The sequence below is a fragment of the Lampris incognitus genome, chromosome 3, assembly GCF_029633865.1.
Source record: "Lampris incognitus isolate fLamInc1 chromosome 3, fLamInc1.hap2, whole genome shotgun sequence".
NCBI lineage: Eukaryota > Metazoa > Chordata > Actinopteri > Lampriformes > Lampridae > Lampris > Lampris incognitus.
In genome coordinates this window covers 35,947,654-35,972,955 of record NC_079213.1, presented here as the reverse complement: position 1 = coordinate 35,972,955, position 25,302 = coordinate 35,947,654, and the positions used below count along the sequence as shown (strand labels likewise).

Genomic DNA, 25,302 nt, shown 5'->3' with positions numbered 1-25,302 from the left:
TGATGCACAAAACACATCTGGTTAGCTCTGGCCGTCGTCGAGATGAGGAGGAGGAAATAGAGTCTGCTGACTCAGGCTACGACAAGGTACACTCAGTGTGTTTACATGCACAGTTAAGTGGAGCTACGGTTACAGCTCCATTAGGCCATGTAATTGGATTACTGTCGTTGTCCCAGTATACAAGGACCGGGGGAGAATCGACTTATTGACGGAAGTATGTCCGACCCCGGTATGGTAGGTGGCGATATGCCCCCTTTCAGCTGGGGGCTACTGGACCTTCTCCTGGCTGACCTATTGTATCACGTACCAAACAAGCGACAAACAAGTTAGCAAGCGGTTCGAATCCCCGCGTTACCTCCGGCTTGGGCGGGCGTCCCTACAGACACATTGGCCGTGTCTGCGGATGGGAAGTTTTGATGTGGGTATCTGTCCTGGTCGCTGCACTAGCGCCACCTCTGGTCGGTCGGGGCGTCCCCCCGGATCAGCACAGAGGGGGTGGAGCAGCGACCGGGACGGCTCAAAAAGAGCGGGGTATCGGGCCAGATACAATTGGGGAGAAAGGGGGGGGGGGTTGAAAAAAAGTTAGCAAGCGGATTTGCTCAGGCAGGGGCGCGGGAAGGGGGGTGCTGCAGCACCCTCTAGTGGAGATGGGAATAACCTGCCATCTCAGACGCAGCAGCAGCCTAACCTGCGATATGCCGAAATGAAAACGAAACAATAAAGACATCAATATGAGGCTAGTAATGACCGTGACACTGACGACGGGGTTAAATCATATTTTTGATTATTTGTTGAGGAAACGTCATTTCATCTTTATGCATCTTTCTGTAAAATATGGTAAATTGATTTAAAAATATATATAATGACGTCACACTTTTAAGTTCGGTTGGCAGCATCCCCTACTTAGAACGTCTTCCCGCGCCCGTGTGGGGGTTCTTTTAAATCCCGCTTCGTTCAACTTTTCCACCACTTTCTTAAATAGCTCGCCATTCTGCGTTCTCCTTCCATCCATGTCCTTCAGGATATTCACCTCCTCCGGTGGACACAACATAAAGTTCGTCTCCTCGTCTGTCCAGAAATGCGGGGTTCCTCGCTCTAGCATTCGCCATGTTGGCACTGTTCAGACTACGCCGTTCGACTTCCGGGTGAAAGACTGCCGCGGGAACTATGGAGCATGCGCAGAACGCCTAGGCCAGTTCGGGGCCGATTGAAGCGTATACATGCCAGAGTAAAGTCAGTAAAGTAAAGTAAATCCATCATCTAGGTGTGTTAGTCCCACTTGCAGAGATTGGATTTAGTCGTACTGACGCGTTTACATGTATTTTCAAAGTCCAGTTTTAGTCGGACTAACACAATAAATCCACTTTTTCTAACATCGTGTAAACGTGCTGACTGGCAGAATAGACCACCGGAACACTTCCGGGTACCTTGACAACAGGACGCCAGGAGAGGGGGATAGAAAACCCAAGCCGCCAAGCCGCACTGTATTAGATACGCAGCCTAGCCGTATCTACGATGCCCAAAAGTTGCTGTGTGGTGGACTGTACTGTTAACAAGAAAAACAACCCAAATATTCGTTTTTTTGTATTGCCTAAAAGGCGGAAGGAGGGAGAAAAACGATTGAAATGGCTCCAGGCGATCAGAAGGAAAGACAAGGATGGACAGCTTTGGGATCCTGACCAGTTTGGTCTGGCGCAGGTTGAGCCGGTGGCTATATGGAATTCCACAGTTAGCTAAACCTGTCTGAATGGGATCACATTCTTCAAACCCATATGTATTTTTATCCATTAAAAATCATAAAATGGTCCCTCCCCCCTGAATATTTGGTCACATGCTCAATTTTGTTTATCTTTCCTAGAAACAAGGGGTAACTACCCCGGTCTCCCTTAACCAGTTAAAATGCAAACATCGTTATCACATTATTATTGTCATCCTTATTGAGTAGTATATCATGCATCATTGTATGCAGTCATGTGTAATCCAGTAAAAAGTAATAATTGAATAAAATGTAAACATTTGTTGAAAATGTAGCCTAGTTCCTATGTAATTGTAGATGTCGCCATAAGACACATCTGGCCATTGAGTGGGGTTATTAACCCATTCCCCTGTCCCTTGAAAGGACACTGGCCACCGATACTGCGAATTTTTTGCAAATATCGGTTCTTGTCCGCAGCCGCCAATGTAGCGATATAGTTAGCCATTTAAACCGTGTTCAAACTTGCCGGCTTCTATCCCCCTCTAGCTCCCCCCGCTCTAACGTTCGAACGCGGAAGTGCAGTGGTCTATGGGTTCTCCCTATAAAACTACAACAAATGAAAACATTGAGGGATACTGTAGCTTGTAGTTATGCGACTCACCTATATCTATGATGACAGGTTCAGAGGGGGGGCTGGTGAGGGGTCCATTAGTGTGGTAAACCACCACCCTGTACTGAGCCCCGGGGGTCAGGTTGGTGATGATGTCGCTGGTTATGTTTTCCTGTAAATGTGTCAGCGTGTGAACAAATCAGTGCATACCCTCGCCTCCCGATGGTACCTTTAAAGGTGCATGAGTGTAGGAGGGTTGTTCCTGCGGTTATGTTTAATGTGTGTCATATTTAATTGCTGTACTGAAATAGATGTAAGCTGTGACACAAACTCCGGAGAGGCATTAAATTCCCCCCCTCCCCTTTTCTCCCTAATTGTATCCAGCCAATTACCCCATTCCTCTGAGCCATCCCCGTCGCTGCTCCACCCCATCTGCCGATCCGGGGACGGCTGTAGACTACCATGTCTCCTCCGATACATGTTGAGTCGCCAGCCGCTTCTTTTCACCTGACAGTGAGGAGTTTCGCCAGTGGGATGTAGCGCGTGGGAGGATCACGCTATTCCCCCTAGTCCCCCCCCCGAACAGGTGCCTCAACCAACCAGAGGAGGCGCTACTGCAGCAACCAGGACACATACCCACATCCGGCTTCCCACCTGAAGACACAGCCAATTGTGTTTGTAGGGACGCCCGACCAAGCCGGAGGTAACACGGGGATTCGAACTGGCGAGCCCCGTGTTGACAGACAACGGAATACACCGCCACGCTTCCCCGGAGAGGCATTAAAACTTAAACGTATTGTAACATATAAAGTATAAAAGCATATAGGCCATCTGGGTGGCGTGGCGGTCTATTCCGTTGCCTACCAACATGGGGATCGCCAGATCGAGTCTCCATGTTATCTCCGGCTTGCTCGGGCGTCCCCAGAGACACAATTAGCTGTGTCTGTGGGTGGGAAGCCGGATGAGAGTATGTGTCCTGGTCACTGCACTAGCGCCTCCTCTGGTCGGTAGGAGCGCCTGTTCGGGGGGGGGGGGCTGGGTGGAATAGCGTAATACTCCCACGTGCTACGTCCCCCTGGTGAAACTCCTCACTGTCAAGTGAAAAGAAGCGGCTGGTGACTCCACATGTATCGGAGGAGGCATGTGGTAGTCTGCAGCCCTCCCCGGATCGGCAGAGGAGGTGGAGCAGAGAACGGGACAGCTCAGAAGAGTGGGGTAATTGGCCAAGTGCAATTGGGGAGAAAAAGGGGGAACCCCCCCTCCCCCCAAAAAATAAAAATAAATAATAAAAGCATATAGTGTAGATACAATTCAATTCAATTCAACTTTATGGTCATTAGACACTGCCAGAGAACATGTGTAAGGAAACGAGGCTTGGCCCTCACATAGAGAGTCTATGATGTAAAAACATTTCAACGAGTGTGATCTTAAAGGGTCAACAACATGTTGAAGGTCACCTCGCTGCAGTAGTTGTTCTCCATCCGCTGGGTGAGGCTGGGTTTGAGGCAGGTGGTGGAGAGCACAGACACCAAGCTGCCGTTGTGGCTCTCGGAGGAAGGGCCCCAGGATACAGCCGCCGTACTGGAACCCAGAAGCCTCACACTCACTGACTGGGGGCGTTCTTTAGGTTCCTCTAGCCACTCCCCACTGGGACCTGTTCACACCGCAACACCGTTATACGTGACACCATCACAACGCAAAATCACAAAGGCAAGTTGCAACCACCTAAAGTTTATTTGGCTCCACCCGGACCTTTTCCAGGGTCAGACTGATGATAACTACCAAACCAGAGCAGTCTCCCTCTTCCATCGTTTAAGGCTGGATAAAAATATGGATTTTCCTATTAACTGCTATTTTCATTTGAATAATGAGATAGATTCTTAAAACCAAAAGATAAATCTTTTAATCTGTACCTTTTTTTCAGTTGATATATGTAGGGGTTTTTTTGTGTGGCATTTACCCCCTTTTTCTCCCCCAGTTGTATCCGGCCAATTACCCCACTCTGCCGAGCCATCCCGGTCGCTGCTCCACCCCCTCTGCCGCTCCGGGGAGGGCTGCAGACTACCACATGCCTCCTCCCATACATGTGGAGTCGCCAGCCACTTCTTTTCACCTGACAGTGAGGAGTTTCACCAGGGGGATGTAGCACGTGGGAGGGTCATGCTATTCCCCCAGCTGCCCCCCCCCAAACAGGCGCCCCGACCGACCAGAGGAGGCACTAGTGCAGCGACCAGGATACATGCCCACATCCGGCTTCCCACCCGCAGACACGACCAATTGTGTCTGTAGGGACACCCAACCAAGCCAGGGATTCGAACTGGCGATCCCCGTGTTGGTAGGCAACGGAATATGTAGGTTTTAACTGAACATTAACTTCAGCACGCTTCGCCTCTTGCATATGTCTCTTGTTAGCCACTCGCCAAGTTTCTGTTGAATTTCTACGGAAACTCAACTGTCAAAATTACATATTTTGACAAAAATGGCAGCTGCTCAGCCATATCAAGCCTGCGGGCAGATGTCTGGATTTATTGTGGTTTTGAAAACCATAACATCTCAGAATCCATTTGTTGTGACATAAACCAGCTATTCTGCATTCTACCGACAAATAACTGGATCCTAAACAGCGTCGGCTCGAAAGGGTGTTGAATGTTCTCTGAAGTTCATCTGCACTGACAAGTTTCTATTCTGATGCACTGCATATACGAAGTCATTAAAAGATCATTCATCTAATGCTTTGAGTCCTACTGCTAATGTTGTTAACAATGACCCCCTTAAGGGGCGTCTGGGTGGCGTTGTGGTCTATTCCGTTGCCAACCAACACGGGGATCGCCGGTTTGAATCCCCGTCATACCTCCGGCTTGGACGGGCGTCCCTACAGACACAATTGGCCGTGTCTGTGGTTGGGAAGCTGGATGTGGGTATGTGTCCTGTTCGCTGCACTAGCGCCTCCTCTGGCAAGTCGGGGCGCCTGTTCGGGGGGGGAATAGTGTGACCCTCCAATGTGCTACGTCCCCCTGGTGAAACTCCTCACTGTCAGGTGAAAAGCGGCTGGCAACTCCACATGTACTGGAGGAGGCATGTGGTAGTCTGCAGCCCTCCCCGGATCGGCAGAGGGGGTGGAACAGCGACCGGGACGGCTCAGAAGAGTGGGGTAATTGACTAAGTACAACTGGAAGAAAACGGAAAAAAAAAACAAAAAACAATGACCCCTGTAGTAATGCACCAAGTTAGGGGGTTCCTTGTACAGTTCTCAGAAAATCTCCTCCATGTCAAAGCAGTATGGTTATGGTGACGGAAGTGTCCCTAACTGAATCGGTTTTGACCCGAAATTAAATTGAACCAGGGCCTTGAGAATCAAACTCAAATCAAATCAGGAAATAAGCGCCAGGATGCCCCAGTCATGTGACTGTTATTGCATGTTGTTGCTGTAAGGCAGGTTAAGCTGACCACAAAACAACGTTCGGCACAGTGCTGATGCTCGAGAGTTACACTGACGAGTGTCATCGCAGCGTCACAACAATTCCACCACAAAAAAGACAACATGTTTCTCAATTAAAACTGAGGCCGCACTGAGGTAGAAGGTGAAGTCTGTGTCAGCCGTGCTCTCCCTGGGTTGGCAGTCTCCGGAGGAGCTGAGGGTGGTGACCAGTACGCGGTAAGTGCCAGGCTCCGTCAGCTCAGTGAAGAACTCATGAGTGTTCTCATCCACCGTGGCCGTCTCCGTACTATTACCTAGCGACAGAAGCACAAAGAGAGAGAGGGAGACAGAGGAAATAAGGGCAACAGATGAAAAAGGATCATAACCGTGTGGGAAATGAGTTTTTCTTCCTCCGCTGATGAGAAGATATCACCAAGCGCAAGTCTAAGGTGGATTTTCGTTTCATTTTGCTTCACCTATCTTCAAAAGCAGCGATATCAGACCAAACAATGGCTTCTTATTTACTGACGACAGCTATCAGCAGCTTACCATCTCGGTAGATGTAGATGTTGAAGCCGTCATGGGTGGTGGGGGGTTTGGGGGGCAGCCATCGTAGCTCAAGCAAGATGGGGGGCAGTTTGGTGGGCAGGATGGAGGGTTCAGACGGCAAACCCATAGTGGAGCCTGGCTCATTTGAGTCCTCGTACTCTGGTACCACTGCATTGACAAACTCCTCTTCCCTGTCTGCGAGGGATGGACTACCTGTTGGATCCCTCCAATAGGGCTGCGTGAGAGCATCCTCCTCGGCCGTCGCATTGTCGTTCACGTTGACATTGGCATCAGCGTAGTCCACTACAGAGTCTGTAAGGCTTTGGGATAGGTTGTAGGGTACCTGGGTGGCTAACCCCACCGCTTCCTCAGATGTATTCTCCTCCCCGTCGTTTCGGTCCTCCTGCTCCTCCATTAGGGGCACATCTCGGGCTCTGCGGGGTTGAGGGCTCGCCGGGCTCCCCTTAGGATGGACGGCTTCCCTCTGACTCAGGTGGACGATCTTACGGGAAATGTTGAGGGGAGGATTGGGCACTGAAACAAAGAAGGACACAGTATTTTTGAAGTTAATTTCAAATTCAAGTTCAAATGTTATGGTTAGCCATGTGATCTTATGCATATGAGACATTTGAATTCATGTAATGCTGAATATAAAGAACCCAAAGGACAAAAAAAGTGTTCCAAAGTAGGAAAATAACTTAGCTATTAGCCTGTATAAAAACGATCATATAACAGCACCTACATACCAAAGAATGTCTAAGCTGGTGAGTGCAGAAATTAAATAGGTCTAGTTCAATACAAAGTGCAAAAATCATGGCTCAACAACAAGAAAGAAAAATCTGCATATAAGGAGTTGCTAGAACATAGTGCTAAAGCTCATCAAGAGATTTATCTACTTTCCAGAGACAGTGCTGCCTTTCTTCGTGAGTGTGGAGTGATCATTCAGCATGGACAGGTTTGATAATGGTAATGAAACGTCTGCTGGTATTTATCTCGTATTAATAATGCACAGTCCAGCAAGAAGTCATCCATGGGGGAGCACTCTTGGGTTGTTGCTGGAATGCAGATATTGGTGTAATGCATTATTATAATATTCTCTAGGGTGATATGGCGGGGCTGGCATCTTCAAAATCTCTACATCACTTTTTAAAATGTCCTGCAGATAACCTTGAACAGCATTTTAACAGAGGCCGATGCAAAAGCTCATAATAAGACACTCATACACTGGAAACTAGCTAGCAGTGTAAAGGCACAAATTCTCAAAGAAGGTCGAATCAGCTCATCTGGACACAACGTTCACTGACAGAAACGTTCGTCACTCATCCAAGTGACCTCTTCAGTCTAAACAGACTGCAGGTATCCCACCCTTCTAAACAATACAGTACAACACAACAACCGAAACCAACGATCAGTTTCATATGCAAATATCTTCATCACCATCATCATCATCATCAGTCCCGTAGCCTATGGAGGGGTCGTAGGAGCACAGCTGATGCCTCAACAGGTTGGGTCATCATTGTGCTTCAGTAGGGGGAGTACTTGGTGGTCTCTATCTCCTCTCCAGGTATGGATGGCTGTTGGTTCACATAGGAACTCATCCGCCCTTTGACAGGTTTAGTTCTGCTGGGTGTCCACACACCCTCCTCACATCAACCCAAGGATTGAAGGGAGCCGGTTTAGTCGCCGATTACCCGATTGGTTGCAGTTTAACGTCGTACCCAGGACGAAAATATGCAAAATATGGATGTGACCATTGAGCATGTGTACTTTTCACAGAGGATTAGGGATTGTTGCAATCACAGCATTGTAAGGGCCCTGACACAACAGGCTGCCGGTCGGCCGCCGGCCGATGTCGGGCTGTTGGTGAGCATCTGTGGCCCTAGGTTTTGTGGTGTGTCCCGCACCGTCGGCACTACTCGGGACCCCTGTCGGAAGCTTTTCGGCTGACTCAGCATGTTGAATGGGCGGAGCTCGTCTGTGAGAGAGAACACTCTGGCTGTTCAGTTTAGCGAATCAGTGCAGAACGTACATGCTAGGTGGCTGTCGGCTGTAGTCTTTGCAGTGTGTTCAAGTGCTACTTTTTGGCCCAGATGACAGGCGACATGAAGCGACACAACAGTCGGCTTTCGTTGCCGCTAGTTGGTTCGGTGTGTCTGGGCCCTCAGATGGCAACAGATATATGCCCATTAACTATTAGAGTCTCGATGGCAATGTGTACTATTCTGTGAATAGTATACATGGCCATGCATGCACATGGCCATGGCTCTAGTTATTGGGCAAACCCATATTTGATCATGAAACTGGTCATTGGTTTCAAACTTGAATGTTCAAATATCTTCAAGGAATATTTCAGAATTTTTGAATTCTATTCTCATTTTATACTCACCACAGATCTAGAACATAGATGGTTTTCATTTTCACAGTCATCAAGCCCTTTCTTCATCATGGGCACACAGCGCCATCTTGTCAACTACAGTTCAGTGCAGTTATAGTGGAGAAAGTCACAATCCTCACACTGTGCAAAAAAAAAGCACTCCAGGGTTCAACAAAAGCTAATATGACGCTACACCAATTATATAATAATAGTGAGTTTGAGTGGCCATTTTTAAAAATCTGTAATCATTTTATTGCTAAATTCTCCTTCACGTTGCAGTGTTGTGGTAGACTGCTGGTAGCTGCTTGTAGGTGGTGTTACAGGAAATAGGAAACGTAATGTAAAGTTTTAAAATTTAAATGTAAAAGTACATTTTTAAAATGACCACTCAAAATCCCTACAATACACTGCTGTAGCATCATGTGTGCTGAGTCATGAAGGAGTTTTCATTTTTTTGCCCTGAGTGAGAGGATTTTGGATTTGACCTCCATTATTTGCATTGAATCTTAGCTGAAAAGTTAACGGAGGACTGTGGAAATGAAACCTATCTTATGTACAACATGAAGATAAAGTAGAGATAGACCTCAAAAAATCCCAACTATTCCTTTAATGGTTTTGATTATGCTTCCCCGGTTTCTCAGAGCATACCGATGGTGTAAATATAGACAGTGCGGTCGCACTGGGGCCCCAGGGATGGGGGCCCGTAAAGAGCATGGGCCCTCCAACAATATGTTGGCCAGAAAATGGGCTCTTGTGATTCAAATCGCCACCTTAGAAATACGTCTGAGTTCCTGGTGTTCGGGTTGCTTGAGGGTCTATTCTGTTGCCTACCAACACGGGCATTGCCGGTTCGAATCCCCGTGTTACCGCCGGCTTGGTCGGGCGTCTCTACAGACACAATTGGCCTTGTCTGCGGATGGGAAGCCAGATGTGAGTATGTGTCCTGGTCGCTGCACAAGCGCCTCCTCTGGTCGGTCGGGGCACCTGTTCGGGGGGGAGGGGGAACTGGGGGGAATAGCGTGATACTCCTATGCACTACATCCCGCTGGTGAAACTCCTCACTGTCAGGTGATAGGAAGCGGCTGGTGACTCCACATGTATGGGAGGAGGCATGGCTCAGAGAGCAGGTGATTGGCCAAGTGCAATTGGGGAGAAAAAAAAAGGGGGGGGCGAAATACACCTGTGCTCAGAGAAGAACAGTGCTGTTTGCTTTAAATGCCGTCAAAAAGGCAAACCCATCTCTGTCATGGTTTTCTTTTCTTTTTTTTGCTGAAATACATCTGGTACCCTATAACAAAATCATAAGCGTATTCTATATAAACCATAAAAACTATAAAATCTTCAGTTAAATGAATAATTCCTTATTTTCTTTGGTATTTTCGTCATATACAGACATGCAGTGATGACTACTGGGTAATATGTGTGTTGTTGTCCAGTGCCAGGCCTCTATCTGATCACGTGATGAGACGAGACCATGTAGGTGCAAAACCTGAACGTCAGCACAGACCAGCTGAGCACACGTGCAAGCCGAGCCAGCAGCCATGCCTGCCACACAGCCATGCCTGCCACACAGCAATGCCTGCCACACAGCAATGCCTGCCACACAGCCATGCCTGCCACACAGCAATGCCTGCCACACAGCAATGCCTGCCACACAGCCATGCCTGCCACACAGCAATGCCTGCAGCAGCCATGCCTGCCACACAGCCATGCCTGCCACACAGCAATGCCTGCAGCAGCCATGCCTGCAGCAGCCATGCCTGCCACACAGCCATGCCTGCCACACAGCAATGCCTGCAGCAGCCATGCCTGCAGCAGCCATGCCTGCAGCAGCCATGCCTGCCACACAGCAATGCCTGCAGCAGCCATGCCTGCCACACAGCAATGCAGAAGCAAGAAGACAAGAGAGAGGAGAACAGGAGGGGGAGGCAGCAGAGCTGCCTAAATGACATTTCTCTGGCGTTTCTAGAAACAGTTGCCAGCCCCCACACAGGCCCACTGACAGTCCATTTCCCCTCTTCCAATTACTGCACGATTACCAAAGCAAGCTTGAACAAATTACTGCAAAACTGTACTCGAAGTACCACGACACGACACGTGTGCAGCAGATGATGTTGAACTGCAGTAATGACACACAGGGCATGTTGTGATTGTTACTTCTTGGGAAGTTTACATCGCCAGCAACAAGGATTTCTCCCGACAGGTCAGTCACAGGGGCGGCACGGTGGTGCAGTGGTTAGCGTGGTCGCCTCATAGCAAGAGGATCCTGGGTTCGAGCCCCGGGGTAGTCCAAACTTGGGGGTCGTCCCGGGTCGTCGTCTGTGTGGAGTTTGCATGTTCTCCCCGTGTCTGCGTGGGTTTCCTCCGGGTGCTCCGGTTTCCTCCCACAGTCCAAAGATATGTAGGTCAGGTGAATCGGCCGTAAATTGCCCCTATGTGTGTGTGTGTGTGTGTGTGTGTGTGTGTGTGCCCCCTGTGATGGTCTGGCGGCCTGTCCAGGGTGTCTCCCGCCTGCCACCCAATGACTGCTGGGATAGGCTCCAGCATCCCCGCGACCCTGAGAGCAGGATAAGCGGTTTGGATGATGGATTGGATGGGTTTCAATCTGGGAGATCAGATGATGAACACATCTCCATACTGTGAGGCCGACAGCAACAAGCAGCTGGTTCAACTGACTGCAGAAACCGTTTATTCATGTCAAAAATACACTTAACTTTAGCTCCAGTCAGCCGTACATATTTACAGTAGTTTCTCTAGTAACTCATCTGCCGATGTGTTCTTCTTACCTACAAACCTTCCCAGTAACAGCTACACTTAAGCAGTCCAGCTGTAGTTGGTTGATTAGTTTAATTTTGATTTGATTGACTGTCTGTCTGAAGGGTGTCTGGGCTCAGCCTTAGAGATAGGGTGAGGAGCTCGGAGTAGAGTCGCTGCTCCTTCGCGTCAAAAGGAGCCAATTGAGTTGGTTCGGACATCTGATCAGGACGCCTCCTGGGTGCCTTCCTTTGGAGGTTTTCCGGGCACATCCAACTGGGAGGAGACCCCGGGGTAGACCCAGAACTCGCTGAAGGGACTGCATGTCCAATCTGGCCTGGGAACGTCTTGGGATCCCCCAGGAGGAGCTGGAGGGCATTGCTGGGGAGAGGGACGTCTGGAGTGCCCTACTGAGCTTGCTGCCACCGCGACCCGACCCCGGAGAAGCGGCTGATGATGAGATGAGATGAGATGAGATGAGATGAGATGGGATGAAATGAGATGAGATGGGATGAGATGAGATGAGCTTACTGTCTGTTTACGTTACCACGTGTGGCAGCGCTATCCATGGTTCTGATAGCTTTCTCCCCGACCTCTCTACTTTCCAAATGCAATAGCCTAAGTAACTCATTTGACTGTAAAGTCCAACACACTGTTGGTAGAATATGTATGTGTATATATATATATATATATATATATATATATATATATATATATATATATATATATATATATATACTCACTGGCCACTTTATTAGGTACACCTTGCTAGTACCGGGTTGGACCCCCTTTTGCCTTCAGAACTGCCTTAATCCTTCGTGGCATAGATTCAACAAGGTACTGGAAACATTCCTCAGAGAGTTTGGTCCATATTGACATGATAGCATCACGCAGTTGCTGCAGATTTGTCGGCTGCACATCCATGATGCGAATCTCCCGGTCCACCACATCCCAAAGGTGCTCTATTGGATTGAGATTTGGTGACTGTGGAGGCCATTTGAGTACAGTGAACTCATTGTCATGTTCAAGAAACCAGTCTGAGATGATTCGAGCTTTATGACATGGCGCGTTATCCTGCTGGAAGTAGCCATCAGAAGATGGGAACACTGTGGTCATAAAGGGATGGACATGGTCAGCAACAATACTCAGGTAGGCTGTGGTGTTGACACGATGCTCAATTGGTACTAAGGGGCCCAAAGTGTGCCAAGAAAATATCCCCCACACCATTACACCACCACCACCAGCCTGAACTGTTGATACAAGGCAGGATGGATCCATGCTTTCATGTTGTTGACGCCAAATTCTGACCCTACCATCCGAATGTCGCAGCAGAAATCGAGACTCATCAGACCAGGCAACGTTTTTCCAATCTTCTATTGTCCAATTTTGGTGAGCCTGTGCGAATTGTAGCCTCAGTTTCCTGTTCTTAGCTGACAGGAGTGGCACCCGGTGTGGTCTTCTGCTGCTGTAGCCCATCTGCCTCAGGTTCGACGTGTTGTGCGTTCAGAGATGCTCTTCTGCATACCTCGGTTGTAATGCGTGGTTATTTGAGTTACTGTTGCCTTTCTATCAGCTCGAACCAGTCTGGCCATTCTCCTCTGACCTCTGGCATCAACATGGCATTTTCGCCCACAGAACTGCCGCTCACTGGATATTTTCTCTTTTTCGGACCATTCTCTGTAAACCCTAGAGATGGTTGTGCGTGAAAATCCCAGTAGATCAGCAGTTTCTGAAATACTCAGGCCAGCCCGTCTGGCACCAACAACCATGCCACGTTCAAAGTCACTTAAATCACCTTTCCTCCCCATTCTGATGCTCGGTTTGAACTGCAGCAGATCGTCTTGACCATGTCTACATGCCTAAATGCATTGAGTTGCTGCCATGTGATTGGCTGATTAGAAATTTGCGTTAACGAGCAGTTGGACAGGTGTGCCTAATAAAGTGGCCGGTGAGTGTATACACTACCGTTCAAAAGTTTGGGATCACCCAAACAATTTTGTGTTTTCCATGAAAAGTCCCACTTATTCACCACCCTATGTTGTGAAATGAATAGAAAATAGAGTCAAGACATTGACAAGGTTAGAAATAATGATTTGTATTTGAAATAAGATTTTTTTTACATCAAACTTTGCTTTCGTCAAAGAATCCTCCATTTGCAGCAATTACAGCATTGCAGACCTTTGGCATTCTAGCTGTTAATTTGTTGAGGTAATCTGGAGAAATTGCACCCCACGCTTCCAGAAGCAGCTCCCACAAGTTGGATTGGTTGGATGGGCACTTCTTTGAGCAGATTGAGTTTCTGGAGCATCACATTTGTGGGGTCAATTAAACGCTCAAAATGGCCAGAAAAAGAGAACTTTCATCTGAAACTCGACAGTCTATTCTTGTTCTTAGAAATGAAGGCTATTCCATGCGAGAAATTGCTAAGAAATTGAAGATTTCCTACACCGGTGTGTACTACTCCCTTCAGAGGACAGCACAAACAGGCTCTAACAGGTACTATTTAATGAAGATGCCAGTTGGGGACCTGTGAGGCGTCTGTTTCTCAAACTAGAGACTCTAATGTACTTATCTTCTTGCTCAGTTGTGCAACGCGGCCTCCCACTTCTTTTTCTACTCTGGTTAGAGCCTGTTTGTGCTGTCCTCTGAAGGGAGTAGTACACACCGGTGTAGGAAATCTTCAATTTCTTAGCAATTTCTCGCATGGAATAGCCTTCATTTCTAAGAACAAGAATAGACTGTCGAGTTTCAGATGAAAGTTCTCTTTTTCTGGCCATTTTGAGCGTTTAATTGACCCCACAAATGTGATGCTCCAGAAACTCAATCTGCTCAAAGAAGTGCCCATCCAACCAATCCAACTTGTGGGAGCTGCTTCTGGAAGCGTGGGGTGCAATTTCTCCAGATTACCTCAACAAATTAACAGCTAGAATGCCAAAGGTCTGCAATGCTGTAATTGCTGCAAATGGAGGATTCTTTGACGAAAGCAAAGTTTGATGTAAAAAAATCTTATTTCAAATACAAATCATTATTTCTAACCTTGTCAATGTCTTGACTCTATTTTCTATTCATTTCACAACATAGGGTGGTGAATAAGTGTGACTTTTCATGGAAAACACAAAATTGTTTGGGTGATCCCAAACTTTTGAACGGTAGTGTATATACACACACACGTCTAATGGTGTGTTTGTGTGGCTCATATTATAGTAACTAGCGTGCACTGGGGCCTATCGTAACTACCTTACGCCACTGGAGCACACAACACATCTCCAGAGTCATGTGCCGTGATGGGGTGTTCTGCGTACTGCCGGAGGAAACCCACGCAGACATGGGGAGAACATGCAAACTCCACACAGAGGACAACCAGGATGACCCCCAAGGTTGGACTAACCTGGGGCTCGAACCCAGGACCTTCTTGCTGTGAGACGACCGCGCTAACCAGCGTGCCGCCATATCACCCTTTACCCTTTGTGTTTTTTTACCTTTTCCTTTAATCCAGATGTTGGGAATTTGCTTGCAGGTTGCTCATGAGATACTGAGTTACTCAATCTAAATCAGTATCTCACACACAACCTGTCCAACTTCTCATTTCCGTTACCCATTTGTGTGGGGTTTTTTTTCTCTCCTTTTTCTCCTCAATAGTACTTGGCCAATTACCCCACTGTTCTGAGTCGTCCCAGTTGCTGCTCCACCCCCTCTGCCGATCCGGGGAGGGCTGCAGACTACCACATGTCTCCTCAAATACATGTGGAGTCACCAGCCACTTCTTTTCGCCTGACAGTGAGGAGTTTCACCAGGGGGACTTAGCATGTGGGAGGATCACGCTATTCCCCCTGTTCCCCCTCCTCCCTGATCAGGGGTCCCGACCGTCTAGATGAGGCACTAGTGCAGTGACCAGGACACATACCCAAATCCGGCTTCACACCCACAGACACAGCCAATTGTGTCTGTAGGGACGCCTGACCAAGCCAGAGGTAACACGGGGATTTGAACCGGTGATCCCCCATGTTGGTAGGCAACGGAATAGACTGCTGCACTACCAGGACGTCCTACTGGTTTTGTTATAGCCGGATCCATAATAGCAACTTTACAATATTGTGATGTGAACATAGTGTTGAATATGGTCTTAATGCATGCTCATCAATGCAGGTAATGAAACCCCAGAAAGTTGAGTCACTTCAGCACAGTTGCATAACAAGCGAAACCAACAATATGTTTCATATGAACATGGCCATGCCGTGCTGTGAAATCGATCGCTGGTTTCGGTTGTTATTGCAATGAATGATGAAATGCTTCTCCCACTAAACTTTGTGTCCAGATGAACTGATTCAACTTCCTGGGAGTGAGTGGTAGATATCGTTAGCAAATGCCCATATATACGCGTATATATCTATAAGCTAATGCTTACAGACATGCAGACATGGCCAATTGTATCTGTAGGGACGCCCGACCAAGCCAGAGGGGATTCAAACCAGCGATCCCCGTGTTGGTAGGCAACAGAATAGACCCTCACGTGACCCGGACCCCCCTATCCATTTGTGTTTTGTGATTATGCTCCATGTGAGTTTGATGTGAGCACGTACCCGTTCTGTGCTGAAGGGGCTTGTGGGCGATGTCACTGCGTCTAACCAAGGTACTCTTGTTGGCTGAGGCCTCGGACACAAGCTGGAAGGTGATGTTCCTGTAACACACCCCTGGCAGCCAGTGCTTAAACACCGTCTTACCTTTATAGAAATCTACAAAAGACAAAGGAGGCGATGATTAAAAAAAAAAAAGAAGAATGTGTCAGGATACTCCCCAACCAAATCTACGGAAATGCAAACTGCTCCGTACAACCTCTCTGTGAATCACATGTAGCGCTAGGGCGTTACCTTTATAGAGCATGGAGTGTCGCTCCGTCCCCTCGGTGTAGCTGATGTTAACCCGGCTGAAGACATTATTGGCTGGGGAACTAATTTGAAACACCACCCCCGTCTCTGGAGAGTCCTTATAATCTGATATTTGCACACTGTCCAAAGGAAGAGGTTCTAGGAAAACGGTCACAAAGCATGGAAAATTAACTTTCAGCCACTGATTAGCCAGGCGGCACAAAATCCCTCTTTAGATTTCACTCAATGTCCCTTTCAATGGCTCAGCAGAGAAAAAAGACGCAGTCGTACAAGTTTTTGCATATTCTACAGTGTGTTTCTTACTTGTGAGGACATATAGAGTCTTGAGAGGCTTTGACCAGGCCTTTCCCTCCTTAACCAGGAGGCCCACCGTGTAGCAGAGCCCGCGGTGTGAGGCATTGAACACCAGTGGTGGAGGGTTACTGGAGTTCTGGAACTGGACCAGGTACATCCGTGGCTCCCCTACAACTCGAGCAGCATATGCCGTGGCATTTTCCTGCAGGTCTGAAGGTTCCAGAGAGGCTACGATCCTGTCCTCATCCTTCAGTGTCACCTGGAAGGCCGTGTTGCACTGCAAGGAGGAGAAACATGGAGAAATGACCGACCAGGGAGAAAAGAGGGATAATTCGTCCCCATGATTACCAAGACACGGACGAACAAATTACCTTCATCACACTGACATGGAAAAATAATGTTATTTCTAATGAGCATCCCAGGAGAATCCGCTTTCCCACATGCCTCCTTCCACAGGGAGCTCAGAGCACAGGCTGATACCGATTCATCGTGGCCTTCAAGGGTACTTCAGTGGCACAAAGCAGCATGAGGCAAAGACGTTGAACGTCTGTCCTCATCTTGAATGACCTTCCTGCTCACCGCGACCGTCTATTTGCTGCTGGTCAGAGCAGCAAAGGTTGGAGTTTCTCATCATGACCAAGCAGCAAGCAATGCATGAACCTGCACGAATATAAACTGTGATGCAAATGACCCTATTATCAGTGATCCCCCCCCCTTTTCTACTCAATTGTATCCGGCCAATTACCCCACTTTTCCGAGCCGTCCCGGTCGCTGCTCCACCCCCTCTGCTGATCCGGGGAGGGCTGCAGATTACCACATGCCTCCTCTGATCCATGTGGAGTCACCAACTGCTTCTTTTCACCTGACAGTGAGGAGTTTCACCAGGGGGACATAGCGCATGGGAGGATCACGCTATTCCCCCCAGTTCACCCCCCGAACGACCAGAGGAGGTGCTAGTGCAGCGACCAGGACACATACCCACATCCGGCTTCCCACCCGCAGACACGGCCAGCTTCGTCTGCAGGGACGCCCAACCAAGGCGGAGGTAGCAATGGGATTCGAACCGGCGAGCCCCGTGTTGGTAGGCAATGGAGTAGACCGCTTCACCACCCAGATGCCCCTCAAGTTTAATTCTAATAGATATGCTTGTCAATACATACGAACTGTGCATTTATTGTACCATTCCATTCCATTATCTGAACGGCTTATCCTGCTCTCAGGGTCGCGGGGATACTGCAGTATATCCCAGCAGTGACTGGGTGGCAGGTGGGGAGACATCCTGGACAGGCTGCGAAATTTACAAGTCCTTGCCAATACTTACTTATGATTAGCTTCAATGTTATACAGTGCATCCGGAAAGTATTCACACCCCTTCACTTTCCCCACATTTTGTTATGTTACAGCCTTATTCCAAAATGGATTAAATTCCTTTTTTCCCTCATCAATCTACACACAATACCCCAAATGACAAAGTGAAAAAGGTTTTGTAGAAATTTTTGCAAATGTATTAAAAATAAAAAACTGAAATATTGCATGTACATAAGTATTCACACCATTTACTCAGTACTTGGTTGAGGCATCCTTGGCAGCGATTACAGCCTCAAGTCTTCTTGGGTATGAAGCTACAAGCTTGGCACACCTATATTTGGGGTATTTCTCCCATTCTTCTCTGCAGATCCTCTCGAGCTCTGTAAGGTTAGATGGGGAGCGTCTCTGCACAGCTATTTTCAGGTCTTTCCAGAGATGTTTAATGGGGTTCAAGTCTGGGCTCTGGCTGGGCCACTCAAGGACATTCATAGACTTGTCCCGAAGCCACTCCTTCGTTGTCTTGGCTGTGTGCTTAGGGTCATTGTCGTGTTGAAAGGTAAACCTTCACCCCAGTCTGAGGTCCTGAGTGCTCTGGAGCAGGTTTTCATCAAGGATCTCTCTTTACTTTGCTCCATTCATCTTTCCCTCAATCCTGACTAGTCTCCCAGTTCCTGCCACTGAAGAACATCCCCACAGCATGATGCTGCCACCACCATGCTTCACTGTAGGGATGGTATTAGCAAGGTGATGAGAGGTGCCTGGTTCCCTCCAGATGTGACGTTTGGCATTGAGGCCAAAGAGTTCAATCTTGGTTTCATCAGACCAGAGAATCTTGTTTCTCATGGTCTGAGAGTCCTTTAGGTGCTTTCTGGCAAACTCCAAGCGGGCTGTCATGTGCCTTTTACTGAGCAGAGGCTTCCATCTGGCCACTCTACCATAAAGGCCTGATTGGTGGAGTGCTGCAGAGATGGTTGTCCTTCTGGAAGGTTCTCCCATCTCCACAGAGGAACGCTGGAGCTTTGTCAGAGTGACCATCGGGTTCTTGGTCACCTCCCTGACCAAGGCCCTTCTCCCCCGATTGCTCAGTTTGGCTGGGCGGCCAGCTCTAGGAAGAGTCCTGGTGGATCCAAACTTCTTCCATTTACGAATGATGGAGACCACTGTGCTCTTCGGGACCTTCAAAGATGTAGAAATTTTTTTGTACCCTTCCCCAGATCTGTGCCTCAATACAATCCTGTCTCGGAGGTCCACAGACAATTCCTTTGACTTCACGGCTTGGTTTCTGCTCTGACATGCACTGTCAACAGTGGGACCTTATATAGACAGGTGTGTGCCTTTCCAAATCATGTCCAATCAATTGAATTGGCTATGGGTGGACTCCAATCAAGATGTAGAAACATCTTAAGGATGATCAGTGGAAACAGGATGAACCTGAGCTCAATTTTGAGTGTCATAGCAAAGGGTGTGAATACTTACGTACATGCAATATTTCAGTTTTTATTTTTAATAAATTTGCAAAAATTTCAACAAAACCTTTTTCACTTTGTCATTATGGGGTATTGTGTGTAGATTGATGTGGAAAAAAAAGGAATTTAATCCATTTTGGAATAAGGCTGTAACATAACAAAATGTGGGGAAAGTGAAGGGCTGTGAATACTTTCCGGATGCACTGTACGTCTGAACATGAACATGCCCTGAAATCAAAAACCAGTACAGAGTGTCTCAGTGAGGTGTTGGGTCACCACGAGCCTCCAGAACAGCTTTAGTGCACCTTGTTATACACTGTACAAGTCTCTGAACTCTACCGGAGAGATGGACATCATTCTTCCAAACGGTATTCCCTCATTTGGTGTTTTGATGGTGATGGTGAGGGCGCTGTCGGTCCAAAATCTCCCATAGGTGTTCCACTGAGTTGAGATGTGGTGAGTGCGGAGGCCGTAGCATGTGATTTGCATCATATTCATACTCATCAAACCATGCAGTGACCCCTCATCCCCTGTGGAAGGGGCACTGTCAGTGTGGAGGAGACCACTCCCGTCAGGACAGAAATGTCTCCTCATAGGATGAAGGTGATCCCTCAGAATGACTTTGTCTTAATTTGCTGTGACTCTTCCCTGTGAGGGGACAACGTTACCCAAACCATGCTGGGAAAATGCCCCCCACAGCACAACAGAGCTCTGTGATTAAAAAGGTCCTTAGATGCAATTTACAAAGAAATGGTTTTAAATAAAGGCACTATCATTACACAACTACAGTTTAAATTATATTTTGAGCTGAACTCATTAGAAGTGAATTGGCCCAGACCAATAAACAGAAAATAAGCTATTTAAATCATGTTGTACAACCCCTCTGGCTATCATTTGAAGTCACTGCTTTCTATCAAAGAGTTTATGGTGAATTCTTGTCTTGTTTTTTGAAGAGTGAAATAAACCTGAGATTTAGAAGTTAAAGTTGGCATTACCCAAAACGAACCTTTTACAGAAACAGTTACAAATCATGACAGAAAGCTGAATCAGTTGATCTGGACACAACATGTACTGAGAGACACGTTTCATATGTGACCTCTTCAGTCTCACCTGACTGCAGGTGTCCACAACACAACAACCAAAAACCATCAGTTTCATATGCAAACTACTGGCACCATTAACTAGAGTTACAGTGGCCATGTGTACTGTTTACAGAGGGTTCGAGAATAGTTGCAATCACAGCATTGTAAGATGGTGACAGATGTACTCAGATGACAAGTGAGAAGAGTGTGCTGAGAAGGTGGACGGAGTACACTGAGGGCCTGATGAATGAAGAAAATGAAAGAGAAAAGGTTGGATGATGTGGGGATAGCGAATCAGGAAGTGCAGTGGATGGCAGCTATGAAGAGAATGAAGAGTGGAAAGGCGGTTGGTCCTGATGACATACCTGTGGAGGCATGGAGGTGTTTAGGAGAGATGGCAGTGGGGTTTTTAACTAAATTGTTTAACACAATCTTGGAAAGTGAGAGGATGCCTGAGGACTGGAGAAGAAGCATACTGGTACCGATTTTCAAGAACAAGGGCGATGTGCAGAACTGTAGCAACTACAGAGGTATAAAGTTGATTAGCCACAGCATGAAGATATGGGAAAGAGTAACAGAAGCTAGGTTAAGAGGAGAGGTGGTGATCAGCAGCAGCAGTATGGTTTCATGCCACGAAAGAGCACCACAGATGTGATGTTTGCTTTGAGAATGTTGATGGAGAAGTATGGAGAAGGTCAGAAGGAGTTACACCGTGTCTTTGTGGATTTAGAGAAAGCATACGACAGGGTGCCGAGAGAGGAGGTGTGGTATTGTATGAGGAAGTCGGGAGTTGCAGAGAAGTATGTAGGAGTGGTGCAGGATATGTATGAGGGAAGCGTGACAGTGGCGAGGTGTGCAGTAGGAATGACAGATGGGTTCAAGGTGGAGGAGGGATTACATCAAGGATCAGCTCTGAGCCCTTTCTTGTTTGCAATGGTGATGGACAGGTTGACAGACAAGATCAGGCAGGAGTCTCCGTGGACTATGATGTTTGCGGATAACATTGTGATCTGTAGTGAGAATAGGGTGGAGGTTGAGGAGAGCCTGGAGACGTGGAGGTATGCACTGGACAGAAGAGGAATGAAAGTCAGTAGGAGCAAGACGGAATACATACGCACAAATGAGAGGGAGGACAGTGGAATGGCCAGGATGCAAGGAGTAGGGGTGACGAAGGCGTATAAGTTTAAATACGTGGGGTCAACTGTTCAAAGTAACGGGGAGTGCAGAAGAGAGGTGAAGAAGAGAACACAGGCAGGGTGGAGTGGGTTGAGAAGAGTGTCAGGAGTGATTTGTGACAGAAGGGTACCAGCAAGAGTTAAAGGGAAGGTTTACAAGATGGTTGTGAGACCAGCTATGTTATATGGTTTGGAGACGGTGGCACTGATGAAAAGATAGGAGGAGGAACTGGAGGTGGCAGAGTTGAAGATGATAAGATTTTCATTGGGAGTGATGAAGAAGGACAGGATTAGGAACGATTATATTAGAGGGACAGCTCAGGTTGGACGGTTTGCAGACAAAGCAAGAGAGGCAAGATTGAGATGGTTGGACATGTGTGGAGGAGAGATGCTGGGTATACTGGGAGAAGGATGCTGAATATGGAGCTGCCAGGGAAGAGGAGAAGAGGAAGGCCAAAGAGAAGGTTTATGGATGTGGTGAGGGAGGACATGCAGGTGGCTGGTGTGACAGAGGAAGATGCAGAGGACAGGAAGAGATGGAAACGGATGATCCGCTGTGGCGCCCCCTAACGGGAGCAGCTGAAAGTAGTAGTAGTAGTAGAATTCTTTGCAGCTTCCTCAATAAGATTCCCCCCTATTCCAATCCAAATGACATTCCATAATCAATAATATGGAATTAAATATTATTAATTACATAACATTATGGAATGGAGTGTGGGGAGGTGTGTTGAAGGTGTCTGGCTGGGAGAGCTGGCATTGGATTGGCTGGGGGAGCTTGGTCTGCTGCATCCGGTGGGCCCAAGGGTCACAGCCCTGCCTGGAGCTGCACCCCAGGAGGAAGCACTGAGGGCGGTCTGACAGGACGTGTAATCAGGGCAGGCTAAGCTAACTGCTAGCCCATGCAGACCGGCAGTTCTGACGGTCATCCTGGCTGGTGTTCATTTCTTAGACAGGGATTTTTCTTTTTTCTTTTTAGTTTAGATATATGTGTTAGTATGTGTAATGTTGAAGCTCCTGTAGTTTCTGGATATGTGTTTTTGCCTTTGTGTTGCACTGCTGTGGGCTGGGGGATATGGTAGTTTGTTTCATTTCATGTACTTTTGTACATGAAATGAAATGATAAATAAAGTGTTGCTGATTCCTAATAACATTTTGCAGCATAGCATTGTACTAGCATTGTGTATGATCAGTAGAGTAACATGTGTTGTTTGTAGCTGAGACGTTACATCACTCGCATTTGGTAGCCTACATTTTTGTAATGTGAAGTCCTTGAGGCCGAAACATATTTCAACTGAAGCTATTTTCAGACAAGGCCTGCATAGTCACTTCTGGGACACAACAAAGTATAGCAAAATGATGCTGGCTGTCTGCAGCAAGACTCCCTCTGGATACACTGCATACATCACCGTCATCACAACGAATCTGAAACTGAACTAGGAACACAACCAGCACATCAGTCTCTCAACAATCAGGCGTGTAAATACTGACTGTGATTTGAAAGTCATCTCAAATTTTCATACCATCAAGTCAAAAGCAAGATTTAAGTCAAAACACACCAGTTACGGGTCTCAGTCATTTCTATATTTCTCCACTAAGTAGCAAGTAAACATTTATGAGCCAAGTTTGGCACAATTCCCAATTATATTGTTTTTAGTCCCACCCGAAAATCCTTGGTCATGTGCTTGCAGCTGGCCGATGATACCTAAAACCGGAACATTTCTGAGGTCATCCTCCATAGCCCACAGCAACACTGCCAGCTGATCTGCCTCTCTCATGCAGCCACTCAGACCCGCAGCCTTTAGGCTCAGCGAAACTGAAGCACGTCGGGCTCTCTGATAGTCTCCAGCCAAGAGAAAACCACAGGGTTTGCCTTTTTTTGTTATGGTGCATCGTTTATGTAATAAGGGGATTAAAAAGTAACAGATTATTAGGGGCATCCAGGTAGCGTAGCAGTCTATTCTGTTGCCCATCAACATGGGGATCGCTGGCTCGAATCCCCGTGTTACCTCCTGCTTGGTCAGGCATTCCTACAGACACAATTTGCCGTGTCTGTGGGTGGGAAGCAGGATGTGGGAATGTGTCCTGGTCGCTGCACTAGCGCCTCCTCTGGTTGGTCGAGGCACCTGTTCGGGGAGGGGGAACTGGGAGGGATAGCGTGGGGGGGGGGAACTGAGGGGAATAGCGTAATCCTCCCACGCGCTACATCCCCCTGGTGAAACTCCTCACTGTCAGGTGAAAAGAAGTGGCTGGCGACTCCACATGTATCGGAGGAGGCATGTGGTAGTCTGCAGCCCTCTCCGGACTGGTAAAGGGGGTGGAGCAGAGACTGGGATGGCTTGGAAGAGTGGGATAATTGGCCAAGTACAATTCGGAAGAAAAAGGGGGAAACCCCCCACCCCCCAAAAAGTAACATTATTTGCATAAGATGTACTGTTGCTGTACCGGACGTCAGAGCTGGTCCACCTGACATGGTTCTCCAATGCCACATGTCCTCCAGCATGGCCAGAGTATTCTAGAACCATCTCTCAAGCCCTAGTTGCAGGATCAACGACAAAATACGAGCTCCATTATATCTCATCAGAGTGTGTCTCTGCCATCGGGGGGGAGACACACTCTGAAAATGTGGGTTAGGGCAACCCCCCCCCCCATCCTCCCAACAGTACACTTAAGGCTGTGTCGAGAAGCACTTCAGAGAAACAGGCTCCCCACACATTCTTAATCCTCCAGAGATGGTTGATAAAAAACGGGGAAAGGGAAAACACAGAACTCTATACTTCTCCTCCGCTCCCTGTCATGGTTTTTATTCTCTGGAGAGAAACTTTGAAAATTCTACCAGTGTCCCCAGTGGCCCCTCTGCACAGGGTTCTGTGTTCTCTGCCTTCCCTGGGGAAACTCGATGCTTCTGCCTCCACAAAGAGGCTTCTGTCTCCTCTCACTGCTGGTCAGGGACGCTGTGCTGGGATCTGGGATCTGGCTCGGGGCGATTCTACGCTGCCTTCCGTCAGACGGCTCCCAATTGTAAGCCGAAGCACAGGAGATGGAGACGGCAGTTATCACCCTACAAGTCACCATTCTTATCCCCTCACCCCATCTCTCTCTGTCTCTTTCTCTCTCATTCAGTAAACCATCAGCGAGGCCGTTTACACACTTAAATGGTATTGATGGGAAATGGAGATGATCTTTATGGCTGTGTGGGAGTCTGAATCACCACGTTTAACAGCTCTAAATGATTCATGATTTCAAACACTGAGGGCTTCTGGGGTGAAACTCTTAAGGCATGCCACATGGAAATACAGTAACCCACAGTAAATGTAAAGGCATTACGGGTATTAGTTGGTCCCCCGCTATATTGTGCATCTTAACATTAATTTCAAGAGTCATACTAGGCAACTATACTATAATACTTCACACCAGTGAAATGTTTATTTAACACTGTTCTGCTTGAAAACTAAAGTGATTATTTAGATGCTAAACAACATGCAATAGAGGCTAAGTAGTTTTACTATGACTGGATTTGAAATAAGACTTCAGATAGTCTTCATCACATCACAGGAAAGGGAACAGATCTGTGCATGCAGTCATCTCCCTAAAAGCAAAGCAAGTGTGCCTGCATGCTTTTTAGCAGCGAGGGCTGCTTTTGATTCCTCTTCAAAAGCCCTGAAATGTAAGTATAGGGAGTCGAAACTGCCA

The 25,302-nt window shown here is 47.5% G+C and overlaps 1 protein-coding gene across 1 annotated transcript in view; it reads right to left on the bottom strand.

The window, feature by feature from the left end:
* ptpro (protein tyrosine phosphatase receptor type O) overlaps nucleotides 1–25,302 on the bottom strand; it is a 213,054-nt gene that overhangs the window by 47,134 nt on the left and 140,618 nt on the right. Inside the window, exons 3-9 of the mRNA XM_056276725.1 lie at nucleotides 16,591–16,858; nucleotides 16,270–16,425; nucleotides 15,982–16,134; nucleotides 6,274–6,807; nucleotides 5,877–6,038; nucleotides 3,764–3,960; nucleotides 2,358–2,478 (exon numbers count right to left, since the gene is read on the bottom strand). Of these exons, the coding sequence (XP_056132700.1) occupies nucleotides 2,358–2,478; nucleotides 3,764–3,960; nucleotides 5,877–6,038; nucleotides 6,274–6,807; nucleotides 15,982–16,134; nucleotides 16,270–16,425; nucleotides 16,591–16,858 (1,591 nt within the window). The remainder of the gene's footprint in view (nucleotides 1–2,357; nucleotides 2,479–3,763; nucleotides 3,961–5,876; nucleotides 6,039–6,273; nucleotides 6,808–15,981; nucleotides 16,135–16,269; nucleotides 16,426–16,590; nucleotides 16,859–25,302) is intronic.